Source organism: Monodelphis domestica, chromosome 1 (assembly GCF_027887165.1).
Source record: "Monodelphis domestica isolate mMonDom1 chromosome 1, mMonDom1.pri, whole genome shotgun sequence".
Lineage (NCBI taxonomy): Eukaryota > Metazoa > Chordata > Mammalia > Didelphimorphia > Didelphidae > Monodelphis > Monodelphis domestica.
The window spans coordinates 10,711,565-10,729,315 of record NC_077227.1 but is presented as its reverse complement, the minus strand read 5'-3'; the positions used below and the strand labels follow the sequence as shown (position 1 = coordinate 10,729,315).

At 44.2% G+C, this 17,751-nt stretch overlaps 2 protein-coding genes across 2 annotated transcripts in view; both read right to left on the bottom strand.

Moving 5' to 3' along the window:
* Positions 1-2,748: 2,748 nt before the first annotated feature.
* On the bottom strand, positions 2,749-4,882 carry LOC103100712 (heat shock cognate 71 kDa protein-like). Its single transcript, XM_056815060.1, is given in 6 exon segments — positions 2,749-2,948; positions 2,951-3,078; positions 3,080-3,734; positions 3,737-3,922; positions 3,925-4,495; positions 4,787-4,882. Coding segments are annotated over 6 exon segments (1,836 nt in total).
* A 997-nt stretch (positions 4,883-5,879) lies between these two features.
* LOC103102788 (lipase member K-like) overlaps positions 5,880-17,751 on the bottom strand; it is a 30,437-nt gene continuing 18,565 nt past the window's right edge. Inside the window, exons 6-10 of the mRNA XM_056815053.1 lie at positions 16,142-16,278; positions 13,773-13,919; positions 11,696-11,767; positions 8,152-8,223; positions 5,880-6,119 (exon numbers count right to left, since the gene is read on the bottom strand). Of these exons, the coding sequence (XP_056671031.1) occupies positions 5,880-6,119; positions 8,152-8,223; positions 11,696-11,767; positions 13,773-13,919; positions 16,142-16,278 (668 nt within the window). The remainder of the gene's footprint in view (positions 6,120-8,151; positions 8,224-11,695; positions 11,768-13,772; positions 13,920-16,141; positions 16,279-17,751) is intronic.

Below are 17,751 nucleotides of genomic sequence, written 5' to 3'. Positions count from 1 at the left end.
CCTAAACTGAAATTATTGTCCTACCTCCCAAAACATCTCTCTTCTTATCCTTAACTCCCCAGCATCTATCAAGGGCTTAGAAAAGTTGACAACTTTACCTGAACTTCCTCTATTCACCTATCAACAAATCCTTTTGGTTCTTCATTTAAAATGCTTCTTGAAAGAATCACTACCCTTTGACCTAGCCATACCACTGTTGGGTTTGTACCCCAAAGAAATAATAAGGAAAAAGACTTGTACAAAAATATTCATATCCTCACTCTTTGTAGTGGCAAAAATTTGGAAAATGAGGGGTGCCCTTCAGGGGAATGGCACACATTATGGTATCTAATGGGGATGGTATATTATTGTGCTGAAAGGAATGATGAACTGTAGGAATTCCATATGAACTGAAAAAACCTTCAGGAACTGATGCAGAGTGAGAGGAGCAGACCCAGGAGAACACTGTACACAGAGACTGATACATTGTGGCACAATCGAATGTAACTGACTTTGCTACTAGCAGCAATGCAATGACCCAGGACAATCTTGAGGAACTTAGGAGAAAGAATGTATCCACATCCAGAGAAAGAACTGTGGGAGCAGAAATACAGAAGAAAAATATAGGATTGATCATGTAATTCAATAGGGATATCATTAGGGTTTTGATGTTAGAAAGATCACTCTACTGCAAATATGAATATCATGGAAATGGGTTTTGAACAATGATACTTGTAAAACCCAGTGGAACTGCTTGTCAGCTTTGGGAGTGGGGAGGAAAGGATTGGGGGGGGGGGATCATGTAATCATAGGAAAATATTCTTTAAGAAAACAAAGAATAAGAATGTTAGCATAAACTGTAACCACCAAAACATGGTTGCCAAAACTGTGAATGTTAAAAACTGAAAATGCCAAACTCTGTAAAGGTTTTGGCCAAATTGATAAAGATAATTTTTAGTGTTTTGACATAAAATCTAAACATAAGTGGTCACCATAGGAAATTCCCAAATATTCAAAAATACCCAAGTCAGCTGGAATTTATGGAGTTTTTAATTAATATAAATGAAGAAATTAAGGGAAGGAGAGAGAGAGAGAGAGAGAGAGAGAGAGAGAGAGAGAGAGAGAGAGAGAGAGAGAGAGAGAGAGAGAGAGAGAGAGAGATAATAGCCAAGCAGTAGAAAGGGACTAGGCCAAAATGGCCTAGGCCTGAGCCTAAGGGAGAGCAAGTCAGTCTTTATCACTCACCACAAGATCGTCTCCAATCTGGCTCCAGTCCTCACTTCAACTCCGAACTCCAACCAACTCCAACTCCAACTGACTTCCAATCCAAAACCCCCATTACCTGAACTGACTTCTTTTAAAGAAATTTTCTCTTATGTCACCTCCCCTAAATTTTCACATCTACCAATCACAGTAGACTTTTTTTTTTCCCCAGGACTGCCCATTCTTAGTTCTCATCTTCTTTTGTTCTCACCTTCTCTGGTTAGATTAAATCCTCTGAGAACTTCATACCTCTTTTGTTAAGCTTGCCTTTTGTAAATTGCTTGACCTTTTAGGTACTAATTTAACCTTTATAGATACTTAGCCTCCTTTTGTATTAGATCTAAAAATAGAACTAGCTTAAGGTTCTAGCTTTACTATAAGATATGAGGTAGGGACTTTTCATTGTTCAGTCAGGAGTTTGCAACTTTATCTTCCCCTAAGGCACTGTCTGAGTAGGGTGGAGTAATTTTAAAAGTTCTCAATACATTCCTGATCAAGTACCTCCATTGTTACAATAAGGGAATTTGCTTATCCAAATCGTCTAAGGTACAGTCTGAGTAGTTTTAAGATTCACAATACCACAGACAGTTATTGTGAGGATCAAATAAATTAATGTATATAAAATAAAATAAAATGCTTATTGAACTCATTCCCAACTCTTCAATATCATGGACTCCCTGCCCAGCCTTACCCTCTTCTACTTGGATTATTATAGTAGCCATCTACTTCAGTCTCTCTCCTCTCTCCTACTCTTTAAGTTTCCACAAGATGAAATTGAAAATACTTATCAGGTTACTTCTCTGATTTAAAAACCTAAAGACTCTCTAACACAATGATGGCATCTTTTTTATGACAAAAGAGACTGAGGGCCCAAAGTGCAACCCTTATGCCACATGTAAGTCCCCAACATTACCCCAGACAGGGTAGGGAGGAAGTGCTCCCATTGGGCCCCCTCCAGCAGGCTCTGGCACAAGTGCCATATGTTTACCAATATGGCCCTAACACCTTTTGGATCAAGGTTGCTGGTGAAGATTTCCCTTAATCCAGCACAACTATACCTGGGAGAATAATAACAGACAGACATGTAGTATCTAAAGGATATCATTCAGTATATACAGACCCAGTCAAGTGAAGACTTCTTTCCTTTCTCAGCTCAGTGAGTGCTTTGCCCAAGAGGTCTAAGAAGATTATAAAGCTATCTCCTTGAGTAATGCCCTTAGCTAAAAAGAGATCTTCTATTTCCAGGGAGAAGGTCCTTCTGCTAACAAATTTGGGGGGGGGGCAAATTTATGAGCCCTCTCTTCCCAGTAACAATGGAGTTCACATGAAAGTTTCCCTCCTGTCAGTAGCCCATCTTCGATGCTCAGGAAGTGCTTTGTCTATGAACAACTCCTAACTGATGAGAGCCTTTCCTCCCTGTATGCATAGGTCTTGCTGTTCTGAAATCTCTTCCCACTTTGTCCTGTGCCACCCAGTCCCCCAGACAGTTCTCTCTATCATGTGAAGCTATGTAGAGATGATCAACCCTTTTTGTTTTAAGTAGAAAAATACATAGTTACACATCTTAATGCAAGAGGTGCTATAGAGACAAAGAAGATGAAACTTGGAAATCTGCTTCTTATCCAACCAGTAGATTATTTCATTGCATTTGTCAAGGATTTTCTGTTTGTCTTCATCACCAACTTGCAGTTTCTCATCCTCAACAGTTTCATGTTGAAAGCATAAGACTCGAGAGGATTCTTGGAAGACCTCTTGTCTCTCTGCTTCTCCTCTTCGGTCTTGTACTTCTCCGCCCCCTGGAGGATGTGCTCAATGTCTTCTTTGCTCAGATGACCAGTCTTTGGTGATGATGATCTTGTTCTCCTTGCTTGTGCTCTTATCCACAGCAGAGACATTGAGGATGCCATTAGCATCGATGACACCCGGGGGCATAGAGGGCATTCCTGTGAGCTCAAACTTGCCAAGCAGGTGTCTATCCTTTGTCACTGCTCTCTTACCTTCATAAATATGAATAAGCATACCAGGCTGATTGTCAAAGTAGGCCGTAAATGTCCAAGTCTGCTTGGTGTGAATGGTGGTATTGCGTTTGATCATGACTCCACCAGCAGTTCCAATTCCAAGGGAAAGAGGAGTAACATCCAGCAGCAGCAAGTCCTGCACATTCTCAGATTTATCTACAGGCAAGATGGCAGCCTGGACAGCTGCACCATAGGCAGCAGCCTCATCAGGATTGATACTCTTGTTGAGCTCCTTGCCATTGATGAAGTCCTGAAGAAGCTTCTGGATTTGGGGAATTTGAGTGACACCATCCACCAAGACAATGTCATGAATCTGTGATGTATCTAGCTTGGCATCTCTGAGGGCCTTTTCCATGGGTTCCAAAATGCTACAGAAGAGGTCAGTGTTCAGCTCTTCAAAATGAGCCCAGGTGATAGAGGTATAGAAGTCGATACCCTCATAGAGGAAATCAATCTCAATGCTGGCCTGTGTCTGGAAGAGAGGATGGACTTTGCATGTTCACAAGTAGTGTACAGATGGTGGACAGCCCTCTTGTTCTCATTGATGTCCTTCTTGTGCTTTTTCTTGAACTCTGCAATGAAATGGTCAACCATGCAGTTGTCACAGTCCTCACCACCCAAGTGGATGTCCCCAGCTGTGGACCTGACTTCAAAGATGCCTCCTCAATGATAAGGATGGAGACACCTCCAAGGTCAAAGATCACATTTCTCTGGGCACCAACTTTTTTGTCCAAACCATAAGCAATAGCAGCAGCTTTTGGCTTGATGATTCGGAGCACATTGAGACCAGTAATGGCTCTGGCATCTTTGGTGGCCTGATGCTGGGAATCATTGAAGTAGGCTGGTACTGTAACAACAGCATTTGTGACAGTCTTCCCAAGGTAAGCTTCGGCAATTTCTTTCATCTTGGTCAAGACCATAGATGATAGTTCTAGATAGAAACTTTTGGTCTCCTCTTTGTACTCCACTTGGACCTTAGATCTGCCTGCATCATTCACTACCATGAAAGGCCAATGATTCATGTCTGACTGTACGACTAGGTCTTCAAATCTGTGACCAATCAGATGTTTGGCATCAAAGACTGCATTGGTAGGGTTCATTGCAACTTGATTCTTTGCAGTCTCACAAATTAAACATTTTATGGGGGCAAAGGCAACATAGCTGGGGGTGGTGCTGTTGCCTTGGTTATTAGCAATGATCTCCACTTTCCCATTGAATAATTGAAAATCTGTTACCTAAAAAAGAACTACATTTCCCAGGAGCCCACTGGCTTCCTGTCATTACATACTTCCTATAGACAGGGGATAAATATTGAGTCAGCAGTTCTGCCCCAACTCTCTTTGGCATGATGACAGTGAGCTTGGTGGTGGTGGTAAGCTAAGCACAGGGAGTTCAAATGGGTTGATCAGCCATGGGCACGTGGTCTTTATTTTGTATCCCCTTTATTCCTTGATTTCTGATGATCATTAATAAATCTCCTAAAATAAATATATATTTTTATTTTTGAGACTAATTTTAATTTTTACACCATGTTGAAAGACTCTTGCACAGGAGTAAGTGGTCCCAAGATCAGTGTTAACTGTGGGTTCCTTCAACATGTTTGCTGGGGCATCAGAGGCCATAGATGACCATTGTGGAGAGGAAGGGCTACTGCTGTGCTAAGTAGCTAAAGGGATTCTTAAGGCAATACAAATGAGGGGCAGTTTAATTTAGTTTCCTTCTTCCAGTTCTTAAGTAGACTGCCTTTCATCCACGCTGCGATCCATGCACACAGGTGTAGACTTATCCATCTCTCTCTATGTGTGAGTATGTGTGTGTGCATGCACACATGTGCACATGTATCTCTACCTATATAGATCAGTCCTCTGGCTACTAGAGGAGCCTACTGGGCACCATCTCTTTGTTTCTGTTTCTAAATATTAATTCCATAGTATTAATTTCGTCAGCCCTTGGGAGAAGTCCTTGGTCCCCAAAACTCAACCACATTTGATCAAAATCTCAATGCCGCAACGGTCTAACTTTCTAACCTCTAGTTAGTCTCAAGGCTGATCTTTCCTTCTTTTCAGAAGAGCTTGCGATCCTCTCTTCCTAATGAGAGGTAGAGAGAGAGTTCCCTGGGGAGACCTTCCGACACTACTATGATTATTGGTCCGTGAATGAGCCTGAAACTCTACCCAGGACTTTGAATCTTTGACTTAACTTGGCAACTTTTCTTTTCTTTTCTTCTGGATTTCTATAAATATGTGGGAAGACCTACACAGGGAAAGGAGGATTCAATTAGCTAAGGAAAGTGCTCTGTGAATATTCCTCTAAGCAGCAGTGTTTGTAATATGCATATATGTACATGTATGTATATTGATGCATGGTAGAGACATATGAACCCAGAGACATGTCATTTTGGTAACAGATGGCACCAACAAGGGCAGAATCCCAAGCTTTTCTCCCACACTAATTAGCAATGTTGCTCAATAACATATTGAAAGCAGTCATTGCCTTTTCCCTGTGGCCCTCTCAAAGCAGAAGGACTGGAGAGTAAGGCTTCCCATCTCTCCCCACATCTTCCGGCCCAGCGATGGCCCAGTCTCCTAGAGAGAGAGGAAAAAGAACTCTACAAAGTATTTAAGTTTCCATGTTTTTCTTTATCATGTCAAGTATTTCATAGAAAATAAGCAGATGTGAGTCCACTCCAAAGCAAAAGTCCAAGTGAGTGTAGTGGGGAATCCTCTTGTGGTAAACGAGGTTTGGTAAGATGGAGAGCAAACTGTCCACATCTGTAGGGTCGGCCACCACATCGGTTCCCCCACTCCACAAGGCAGTCGGTGTCCTCATCAGTGTCACGTTGTACAGAGGAGGAGTCACCTGAATGCAATATAAGGGAGGTGAGTGTTTTCTCAGAAGAAACCTCTCCTGAAATGGTAAATCAATTTAGGGTAAAGCAAATGAGTGCAATGGTCCAAGATGGCGCAGTCTCTTCAGGAAAGCCCATGGCCTTGGGAGAGCACGTTACTGCATAGATCACACATATAGAAAGTGCTGGCCAAAGCTGAAGAGCAGCAGCTGCCTCTGGTTAGCACCAAAGGGCTATCAGAAATGAGAGTCAGCTCAAGTTTGTAAACTGACCCACTTGTGGTAGTCAGTTGCTGAGATGGAGACTGGTTTACCATCAGAGTTTCAGAAGTGGAGCTGAACCGTGTCTTGGTGTCAGAAAACAGCAGTCCAGAATTTCTAGAAATGCAAGTTCCCAATTTCTGGCATGTGGCCCTCCAGGGATGGCTGGACTTTCTAGTTACTTGAGGATGCCATGCCTCTGTCCTACGTCGGGCAGGGAAACAACCTCCCTTTCACAGATTTCCCCCAGAGCTGTTTCCTAGCTAGGGGTAAGAAGCAGGCTCCCAGGGGAGGATGGGTCCCCAGGAGCCTTTTCATCCAACTCTCCTGGAACATGAAGCTCCAGGGCCATATCCCCAGTATGGAATTACCCAGCCTCTGCTTGAAGGCCTCCAGGGAGAGAGACCTCACCATCGACTGAGGTGGACCACTGGATTTAGCATCTTCTTCATTGGTAGGAAGTTTTCCCTTACATGAAACAGAGATTCCCCCTCCCCACCCCAGGCCTTCTATCCACTTTTCCAACCCAATTTTCTGGTGCCAAACAAAGAACCAAATCTCTCTTTCAAGTAACGGCTCCATGAGTACATCATATCATCATGTCTCCGCTCTCCCTCTCCCTCTTTTCTCCAATCTAAACACCCCAAATTCCTTCAACGGATCATCGTATGACCTAGTTCTAAGGTGCCCTACTTGCTGGCTTGTTCCCTAGCTTCTATTTGTTGTGGCTCCCCCCTCACATGGGGTCTGGTTTTAGGCCTCAAATCAAAGGGGATCCCTGAAGGGCAAGTCTTCCTTGGACCGGAAATGCTGCACAACTCAGAGTTGTTCATGAAGTGCTTTAAGGTCCACCAAATACTCTTAGAAATAAATCAAAAAAAGGCAGGATGTGCCAGAAACATTAGATCCCTTTTTGAGAGGAGAAAACTGTGGGGGCAGCTGGGTAGCTCAGTGGATTGAGAGCCAGGCCTAGATCTGGAGGTCCTAAGTTCAAATCTGGCCTTAGACACTTCCCAGCTGTGTGATCCTGGGCAAGTCACTTGACCCCCATTGCCTCACCCTTACCACTCTTCTGACTTGGAACCACACCGTATTGATTCCAAGATAGAAGGTGAGCATTTAAAAATAATAAAAAATAAATAAAGAGGAGAAAATGGAGCTTCAGAGAGAGTCATTTTCTCACATGGTCCCTTAGGAAGTGGAGGAGCTGAAACCTGACCTTGGATCTGCTGATTTCTAGAGATCATGGCTCCACCCACCATTTGACTGTACTCTCCTCATGTGGATCTGGGAGAGAAATATCTGAGGACTAGAGGAAGTCTGGCTGACTTTAATGGGGCTTTAAATGAGTTCATCTAGCTAATGTGCGTGACTGGTTCAATCCACTGTATCCCAGGGAGACCTCATGGCTTATGGGAAATAACATGACCTTTGGATTCTCAAGATGTGCTCTCCTTTCAGTTTAGTGGCTATAGGGATGGTGTGCAAATCACGTTCATTCTCCGACCCTCTTCCATGAAAGCAGGGAATTCAATTGGCTCAGCTCCAGGGTCCCTTTCAGTTCTAAATCCTTTGATTACACACACACACACACACACACACACACACACACACACACACACACACACACACACACACACATATGGGGGACCACAATCAAATTGCAAATGGTTTCTTTCTGCTGAATGGCATTCGTCTGAAATGGATTCTGTGCTTCAGAAAAGCCTGCGGTTTGATATAGAATCGGCTGTCACGCCGACTGTGCGTGTCTGACGGTACATACCTGATTATAGTGCGCCATGTTCAGGGCTGGCTTTTTCCAATCAAATGCTTGCAAGTGCCCAGAAGTGACAATCTAGAATTAAGAGAAAAAGAATCACCTGCCTGATACAGGAAGACGAGAAAGAACGCGCTATCTATGGCGGGGAGAGCGGCGGCGGCGGCTTACAGCCGTGCCTCTCAGACACTCTGTCCAAAGCTCTGGAGGACTCTACAGTAGTTGGCCGGACGGTGCTAAACGGGGATCAAGAGAAGGTGTTTCTTTGCTAAGCTCCTTTACCAGGAAGATCACAGGCTCCTGTTGCTACGCAAGCGCGAAAAGTCTTTCTTTACAATCCATAAAGAAGCCTAGACCAGGACATCCAACCTGAGAGAATCTGAGCATCAAGAAAAGTGTGTGAGGTGACCAGTCCCGGAGCCTTGTTCATAGGTGAGAGACCACTAGACCGAGGAGAGCAAAGGGAGCTCCCAGTGCAAACAGTCCAACTGTTTACCCAGAATCAGAACCTGTGGCTAATGTATGGATGGAGGCTTGTACATCGACACGTATAGATGTATGTTTGCATGTGTTTGTATGAGTGTGTGAGTGTGTGAATGTGAGTGCGTGTGAGTGCGTGTGAGTGTGAGTGTATGAGTGTCTGTGAGTATGAGTGTATGTGAGTGAGTGTATGAGTGTGTATGTAGATGAGTATATGAGTGTGTGTGTAGGTGAGTATATGAGTGTGTGTGTGAGTGTGTGTGAGTGTGAGTGTATGAGTGTCTGTGAGTATGAGTGTGTGAGTGAGTGTATGAGTGTGTGTGTAGATGAGTATATGAGTGTGTATGTATATGAGTGTGTGTGAGTGTGAGTGTATGAGTATGTGTGAGTGTGAGTGTATGAGTATGTGTGAGTGTGAAAGTGAGTGTGAGTGTGTATGTGTGAGTGTGAGTGTGTGTGTGTGTGTGTGTGCTCTTACTCTCTCATTCCATTCTCTGCCTCTGTGTCTTTGTACAAATGGTCCTCTTGCCCTCTCGAAGGCCTCTTTGTCAGATCTAGCGTCCTTTTCTCAAACTTGCCCTTCCTTTACCCTCACGGACGACATCTGTCCAGCGCATCCCTTCTCTCCACGGACACAGTCACCACGCTGGTTTGTTCAGGCTGTCCTCACCTCTTGCCTGCCCCACTGCATTAGCTTTCTGACTTGTCCCTCTAACTCAAGTCTTCCCCAGTCTCAGTCCTTCTGCTTCCGATAAACAAGGAGCTCGGATTCTGGCGCTCGTGTGCCCCATGGGGTTCAGTGGCTCACTGATCACGTATGAAATGCAGCATTTAGCATTCCGATTCCTTTATTAACTTGGTCCCCACCTACCATGCCAGGCTCCTTACACCTTCATCCTTTCTAAAAGCTCCAGCTGCCTGGCCCCCGGCTCTTCCTCACACATGACCCACCATCTCCTCTCTCCCTGCCTTTCTGCTGGCTGCCCCCATCCCGTCTCTGAAGCACTCCCCCTCTTTACCTTCACCTCTGGGCTTCTCTGAGATTCAAAGCAAAAACGCCCTTCTGTAGGAGGCCTTTCCTGGTCTGCCCAAAGGCTAATTGACTTCCTCTGTCAGCTCCATGGCATCTACTCTGTCTCTCTTGTATAGACTTAAACATTGGCAGGTTGTCTCCTCCACTAGGCTGTGGGCTCTTTTGAGAGAAGGAATGGCTTGTTTCCTTTATCTGTATCCCCTGGTGCTTAGCACAGTGCTTGGCACATTTTAGGTGCAGCTGAATAAATAGTTGTTGCTAGGCTGACTATGTCTTCTGGCCTGCCTTCCATTCTTGCTCTGCCACTGCCTTGAAGGAACTCTTGTCCCCATGGAAACGCAGCTCTGGTGCCTCCTCAAACGTGAAACGTTTTCTGATTGCCCAATTGTTCATGCTCATTTTCTCTTGAAATTCCTTTCTATTGATATATACTTTCTAGTTGCTCATTTATGTGTAAAGTGGACTGCAAACTACCTGAGAGCAGCATCTATTGAACTTCTGCCTTGGTGTCCCTAATACCTAGCACCTGCCTGATGATTACTACTAAATACTTTGTATCCCTAATGCCTAGTACCTGCCTGATGATTGCTAATAAATATTTTGTGTCCCTAATACCTAGCACAGTGATGGCAAACCTTTTAGAGACCACATGTTGTGCCCCACCCCCATCAACCATAAACTGTGCCCTGCCCCCCACCCAGTGCTGGGTGCACCCCATCCCTCACCTTACCCCACACAGGGGAGGGAAGAATCTCTCCATTGGGATATTGGGCAGGGGAGTGGGTGAAGTGAGGAATGTCCTCAGCTAGTGTAGAGAAAGGAAGGGGTGTGACCTGAGTACTCCTCTCCCCTCCAGTTCTGCTGCCAAGAGCTGACCACCTTACCTACTGTGAATTCCCTTTGAGCTACTGGACAGAGGAGTGAGTGGTGTGAAAAAATGTTGTCAGGAACAACAGAGAGAGGGAGGGGAGCAGTTCTGTCTGAGTCCCTCTGCCTTTCTAGTAATGAATTCTAGGGGGGAGGGGATGAGGAGGGAGGGCAGCATGTATGCCCATACTCTGGGTGCCATCTTTAGCACATGTGCCATAGGTTTGCCATCACTGACCTAGCACCTGTCTAATGATTACTTTTAAGTACTTTGTATCCTTAATGCCTAGCATCTGCCTAAAGATTACTACTAAATACTTTGTATTCCTAATGCTTTTCACAGTGCTTGGGACACTTAAGAAATGTCTTTTGAATTGAATTAAATCAAGTAGAACTACCTCACTTTGAAAAAAAGTTCTGATATCATCTGACATCTGACATCATATTTCTTAACATAGCCTCTGATATTCCATCCCCTATAGCCAAAAGAAAAACGGGTCAGCAGGACCATATGGTCAAATGTTCCCCAGGCTGTCACACTAGGCAATAACTGGCACTATTGTCTCCTTGAAAAGAGAGAAGTGTTTTCATATGTTGTCTGAAACCTAAACTCCCCCAAACCTTCCTTTGTACAGAGGAAACCTCTATATAACCCATTGTCCAGAGGAGAAAATTGAGGCATAGAGAGAGAACAATCACATGGCTATTAAAGTAAAAAAAAAATGAGATTGGATGATAATAATAGGTCACAATTAGATGGCATTTTCTTTTGCTTTTTAAAGCTTTCTGTGAGGTAGGTAATGTAATTATAAACCCCCTTCATAGAGCTGAAGAAACAGTCTCAGAGAGGTTTGCTAAAATGTTCCCAGACACATACTCATTAAAGGCAATTCTGAGTTAGCCAGAATATTCTGATTATCCCATTTTATGGATGAATAAACTGAGCTTAAATCATTATTCAGGGTCACTTTCATTAATAGCAAGAATGGGAGCTGAGGTTTCAACTCAGATCTCAGTAAAGTCTCCCCAAGTTCAGGCCCCTCTCAAGGATCGTGGGTGGAGCTGGGAACCTTCCTACAGAAATATCAACTCTTCTTCATAAAGGCTCTTTGAATACTCTAGGGCAGGAGAAGGGGCTTAAGGTGGGAATAAGGGCTTCAGGATCAGTACCTGTCCCCAGTGGACAATGTTCTGGATAGATGTTCCTCCAGGTAAATTGGAAAGGAAGACATCCAAGCGACTCTGGAAGAGAAAGATGCATCTTTAGCTCATTTGATTACAAGTTTCCAATATGCTTCATTTATTTGAAGAATAAGCCGTAATATCTGGGTCCAAGCAGTCATCTTAGCCAGCCTCCTCATTCTACAAAGAGGTAAAGAGAAGCACAGCAGTGGGAGATGATTTTTTCAAGAACATACAGTGACTAAGTGACAGCTGAGATTCATAGGATTGTGATTTGGACGTGATTTGGGCTTCAGAGATCATCAAAATCAGGGATTCCCAAGCCTTTCTTATGTCATGGACTCTGGGCAATCTGGTGAATTCTATAGATTTTTCAGAATAATGTCTTTAAATTTCCAAAATAAAATATAAAAGATTACAAAGGAAATCAATCAAATTCCATTTCAGTTATTTTTTTTTATCTCAGGTCAAAAACCTTAGATATAATCCAATGTCTTCATCTTACAGATGAGGAAATTGAGTCTTCCTGAGACAAAATGACTCGTGTCACACCACAGAGATAATAAATATGACAGAGCTGGGATCCATAAAGTCATAGATTTTGAGTTGAGAATGAAAAGTGGTAGCGTTAAGAGGCCAGTAGGGGGTACCATTAAACCAAACTCTAAGAAGAGAGAAAAGGAGAAAAATATGGAGTGACATTGAATCGAACTGGTGCTACATCTATTCCATTCCCCATGGGTCCTGAGCACCCTAGGTCTTACTCTCCATCTTCCTCCCCCCGCCCACAGAGTTTAGTCTGCTAATCTTAGAAGGCGTGTGGTACCCATTAATATCCAGGTGACTGTGAACTCCCAGAAGTACTCCTTCCAAAAGAATAAAGTAGAATTTCACTGGAAAAGGAGGGGATTTGTGATGGGACTTTCTGAATACAGCAGAGGATTGGACTTTCTCTCAAATCATCTCTCCATTATTTATCCAACTTAACAGTAGCAAAACTTCTCTGAAATCATTTCCAAGAATTCATCCTAGTTTCTTAGAGACACTGGGCTCTTGAGGCCCATGCCAGGAGCACTGGACAACTGGTAGCTTATACTAGAAATTGCAGAGAAACAAGCTGGAGTTGTATGGGGGCAAATAGACCAGAAGAACAGCCATTTCTAAGTGAGCTGGACCATCAGAGTGGTCCTCCCCTTGCTAGAGGTCTCTGAGTAGTGGCCAGATGGCCATTCCTTGGGCAAAGTCTAGGGCAGTGGTGGTGAGCCTTTTAGAGGCTGAGGGCCCAAACTGCAACCCTCAGGCCATCCTATCCCAGAAAGGGAAGGAAGGAAGCACTCCCACTGGGATGCTGGGCAGAGAGGCTAGTGAAATGAGAAATGTCCTCAGGAGCATGTGGAGAGGGGAGAAGAACAGTTCCCTCCAGCATGTGTGCCATAGGTTTGCCAACAGAGGTCTAGGGAATACTTATTTAAGTAAGCACTAATCCCAAAGGCTCTGAGGTCACTTCCAAACTGGGCTGGGGGTTCTGTGAGTCCATGATCATGGGTGGGGAAGGTGCAAAGGCTATGGCAATCTGGGGAGAGATAGAATGTCAATTGAGGATCATCTCTATTCAGTGGGCAGGGTCTCATCACCAAGAACTTGGCCGCCAAGTTTATGAAGGGCTTGGCCACCTGAGGACAGATACACAAGTGAGTTAATCTCTCTGGGCCTCAGCTTTCTCATCTGTAAAATGAGCACAGTAGACGAGACGACCTCACGGGTTCCTTTCGCCTCTAAATCAATGATCCTATGTGTGATGTTAGACAAGTCACTTCAATGAAGGGGTTGCACTAAATTACCTGCAAGGGTCCTTCTACCTTTAAATGAGCCAATAATCTAGCAAAGCCTGTTGGATAGGTTGGGAGCTGCCCCTACACCTATGAAAATGGGCTTTGTCATTGTTACTATGTTCAGAAATATTGAATTAAGAAGCCCTGACTAGTGTTTCCAGATAATTCTGGCATCGGTCAGGAGAAGAGCTTGTTCCTCACCCCACCCCCAAGGGGAAGGTGATTCCATGTACCATATTTAAGTTGCGATAGTCATCGCTAATGAAGTCCAGGAATATTTTTTCACATAGCCAGCGAAAAATTTGGAGGCTGCATATTTTGGTTCCCAGGAATCGATTGAACTTGGTATGTGGCAAAATTCTTTTTTCACATAACACAGCCTGAAAAAGAAAGGATAAACATAAGCAAGGTGCAATTCAGATCAAGAAGCATTTCCTATGTACCTAAGAATGTCAGGCTTTCAGAGAGAGCATCACAGATTCTGAGCTAGAAGCAATCTCAGGGGGTAGCTGGGTAGCTCAATGGATTGAAAGCTAGTCACAGAGATGGGAGGTCCTGGGTTCAAATCTGGCCTTTGACACTTCCAAGCTGTGTGACCCTGGGCAAGTCACTTGACCCCCATTGCCTAGCCCTTACCTCTCTTCTGCCTTGGAGCCAATACACAGTATTGATTCTAAGACAGAAGGTAAGGGTTTAAAAAAATTAAATTAAAATTAAAAGAAGCAATCTTAGTGGCTATTCAGTCCAGTCCTCTTCATTTACAGATGAAGAAACTGAGGCCCAAAGAAATTGACTAGCCCTACCACAATCTACACCCTCAAGGAATTTACATTCCAGTGGAAGTGGGGTAGGAAAATATGTATGCAGAAGTTAATGCAAAATATATGCTAAATGATTTGGGATGGGGGAAGTGCTAATAACTGGGGCATCAGGCAAGCTGATCTTGGAAGGGCAGAGGCAGAACCACCCTGGAGTGCCAACTGTTAGTTTGATTTTAGTATGATCATTTGCTCCCAGGAAATCAGCCGACTCTCCAAACCGGGGCCCCATTTATTGTTTTGTTGATTGTGAGCCTGGAAAAAGTGGTGGAGAAAATGATCATTGAGAGTAAACTTAAAAAGGTGTCATGAGTTATACCACCACCCTACCCTACCCTCCCCCACAATGGTTGTGAAACATTTCTCAGCACACCTCTGGGTGGAGGTGAGGAGGAAGTGCATTCCAACCATGGGGACAGACCGTGTAAAGTCACACAGGTAGAAGACAAAAGTTGTCTACAAGGAACAGCAAGTAGACCAACTTGTCAGAAAAATACAGTCTATAAAACGTAAGAGAAGAAAGAAGGAAGGAGCACTTAAGTGCATGCTGTGTTCTAGGCACTCTGGAAAGTGCTTTATAGATATTATTGTTGCCCATCTTCATGACTCTGCAAGATAGGGGCTCTTCTTCTCATTTAACGTTGAGGAAACTGAGGCAGACAAAGGTTAAGTGTCTTTTAAGACTAGCTAGTAAGTGCCTGGGGCTGGTTTTGAATTTGGGTCTTCCTGATTCCAAGGACAGTGCTCTTTCCACTGCACCTTCTAGCTACTGAGGAAGAGATCTGGGGAAATAGGCAGGAGTCAGATTGTGAAAGCCTTTACATACTAAATAGAGAAGTTTTCATTGGATCTTAGAGCCAATGAAGTTTCTGGAGGAGAGACGGAGCATGCTTATCTCTCTGTACTAGGAATCTCAATTTAGGGATGAAACTGGCATCACAGTTTGGTCTTTCAGGTTCCTTGGGAAGGGGCTGATTGGATGTTAATAACAGTTAGGTGGGGATGGGAGAGATGAACTCAGCAAAATGATGAAGTAAAGTGAAGATTGCCTCAGTCAGCCCACTCCCCCTTTCATTGTCCATCCCTCCCTGCTTGGCAACTTCTCCCCTTCTTTATTAGTGAATAGCAAGGATTTAGAAGTTCATCCCTTCTTGATTATGTGTGTCTTAACAAAATATTCTCACTGGTTCTCGATCCAAATGCCTTTTGAGATTATTTAGTCCGACTCATTTTACAAAAGAGACAACTGAGGCTAAGGGTGGGAAAATGGCTTGTCTTGGGGCACCTAGAGAACAAGCATCACTGTCACCTCAGACCACATACTCATCTCTGAGCCAGAACCAGCAGGGCAGATGCTGGGGAGTTTGGGATGTGATGCCAAAGGATGAAACACCCTGAGTTTGGGCAACACAAGCCAACGGTCAGGTTGTATGATGGAATCCATAGTGTCTGTGTTCTAGAAGAACTTTGGGGGTTCCTGGGTCCAACCCCTTGCCTCAGAGATAAAAAACAAATCCTTGAGGTTCAGAAAGAGAAAGTGACTTGTCTAAGGTCCCACAGAAAGTCAAAGACCACAGCGAAGGTGGCCTTAGTGAGCAGCTGGTCCACATGACTCGTTTTTTCAGGGGAGAAAATGGAAACTCCACAGAAAAGAGTGCTGTTTGTCAGCGACAGAAGAGACAGGACTTGGGTCCCAAAGAGTCAACAGTTCCTTATATACTACTTTATCTCCAAGCTACCTCACTTCTTGAGCCCTCCTGATTTCACCCTCAGGGATCACATACCTTCACTACTGCCTCCAAGAAGGGGTAGATTTTGGTGGGAGGGTTTTTACTCCCCTTCAGGAACACGACTGGAGCCAAGCCAAAAAACATCTTGATTCTTTGAGCCAGCTTTGGATCGATGGAGAATAATATGAAACCTGGAAGAGAAGCAGAGATTCACTGTTGGGCTGCTCTTGGTTAAGGTCAAAGTCCTCCTTTACCACTCGAAGGCAAACTCAAACATGGCAAGGATGGGAATCCCAAAGAGAGGAGGAGAGCCTAGTTGGGGGGGAGGGTGTCAGGGGCCTCTTTGGCCACCCAGTGAGGTCTCCCCATTTTTGAATTTAAAAAATTGAATACATAGGATGGCAAAGGAAAGCAGAAACACTGAAATAAAGCTGTCGTTTTTCCAGCCAAGTTCACAGACCTCTTGCGTTAAACACACAGTGCGCCCCAAGTTAAAAATCCACTGCCTGGAGGAAAATGAGGCTCAGAAAAGGCAACAACCTGCCCAATGGCACACAACTTTTGGTCATCTGATTTGGAACTCCTGATGACAGAAAAGCGGAAAGGAAAGTTGAGCTCAACTTTCTAGTCTGGAGAACTCTCCGTAGGGGAAAGCGGGTTCAAGAAGAGATGGAAGATTTGTCTAGGAGGCTATGGGATAACCTGAACATTTTTTTATAATTCCAAGGGAATGAAAAGGTTTAATCAACTGTCCTTGGAGGCTCTGTAAATGACTGCATGATCTACAGTCAAGGACCATTTCCCAGCCTGCTTTGGGGAAGCTATCTGACTCTTGTCGGCCAGACCATGCTCTAGATTTGCGCACCCATCACTGCTATCTGTGACTTTGGGGCCAACACTTTAGGACCCCACTCTCATCAAGTTAGAGCTTGGTTTTCTGGTTTTCATTAGCTCCATCTCTTAGAATCCAGGTTTAAATTCTATAAGGGAAGTAACCCAAATTCAGCTTAAGGAAAGGGATGAGCCAGGAAAACTGTTAGGTTTGAGGCAAATCAAGAGGCTCTGGGCCTAAAAGAGATGAGGAGGGAGGGCATCATCATGATAAGGAATCGTTAGCCTATATGGCCCTGAAGACACCTCAGAGGATGACAGGACCTCGGAGGTGGAAGGTGTCTCAGGGGCCTCCTTGTCCAATGGGCATGGGAATAAGAATTACTTCAACTTTGTAGCTGACAAGTGGTCCTCGAGCGTTTGTTTGAAGAGCTCCAGTGAGAGGGAAGTCCCTGCAGCCTGATAGGGACCAGTGGATAGTTGATCTTTTTAGGAGTGGCAAGACATGGAAGTGAACTCCTTCTCCAGCTTCTACAATGTCCCTCCTTTGTCACTAGAATGAGGATCCACCCTCAAGGGTGACTCACTCTTTCCATACCCCAATTCCATCTGGCTTATTTCACTCTTGGTCCAACCAAGCTAGTGCCTATGTGATTGACACAAAAAAGGAATATCTTTGAGGCTCTGTGGAATATTCAGGAAAATGTCGCTCATGGCAGAAATGATGTACACCCGATTGCAATAAGCAGCACCACATGCTTTAAAACCAATGAAGGGTTGAAAAGTGACAATTCCTGGCAGCAGAGCACTCAGCCACTCATTGTGAGAGGATG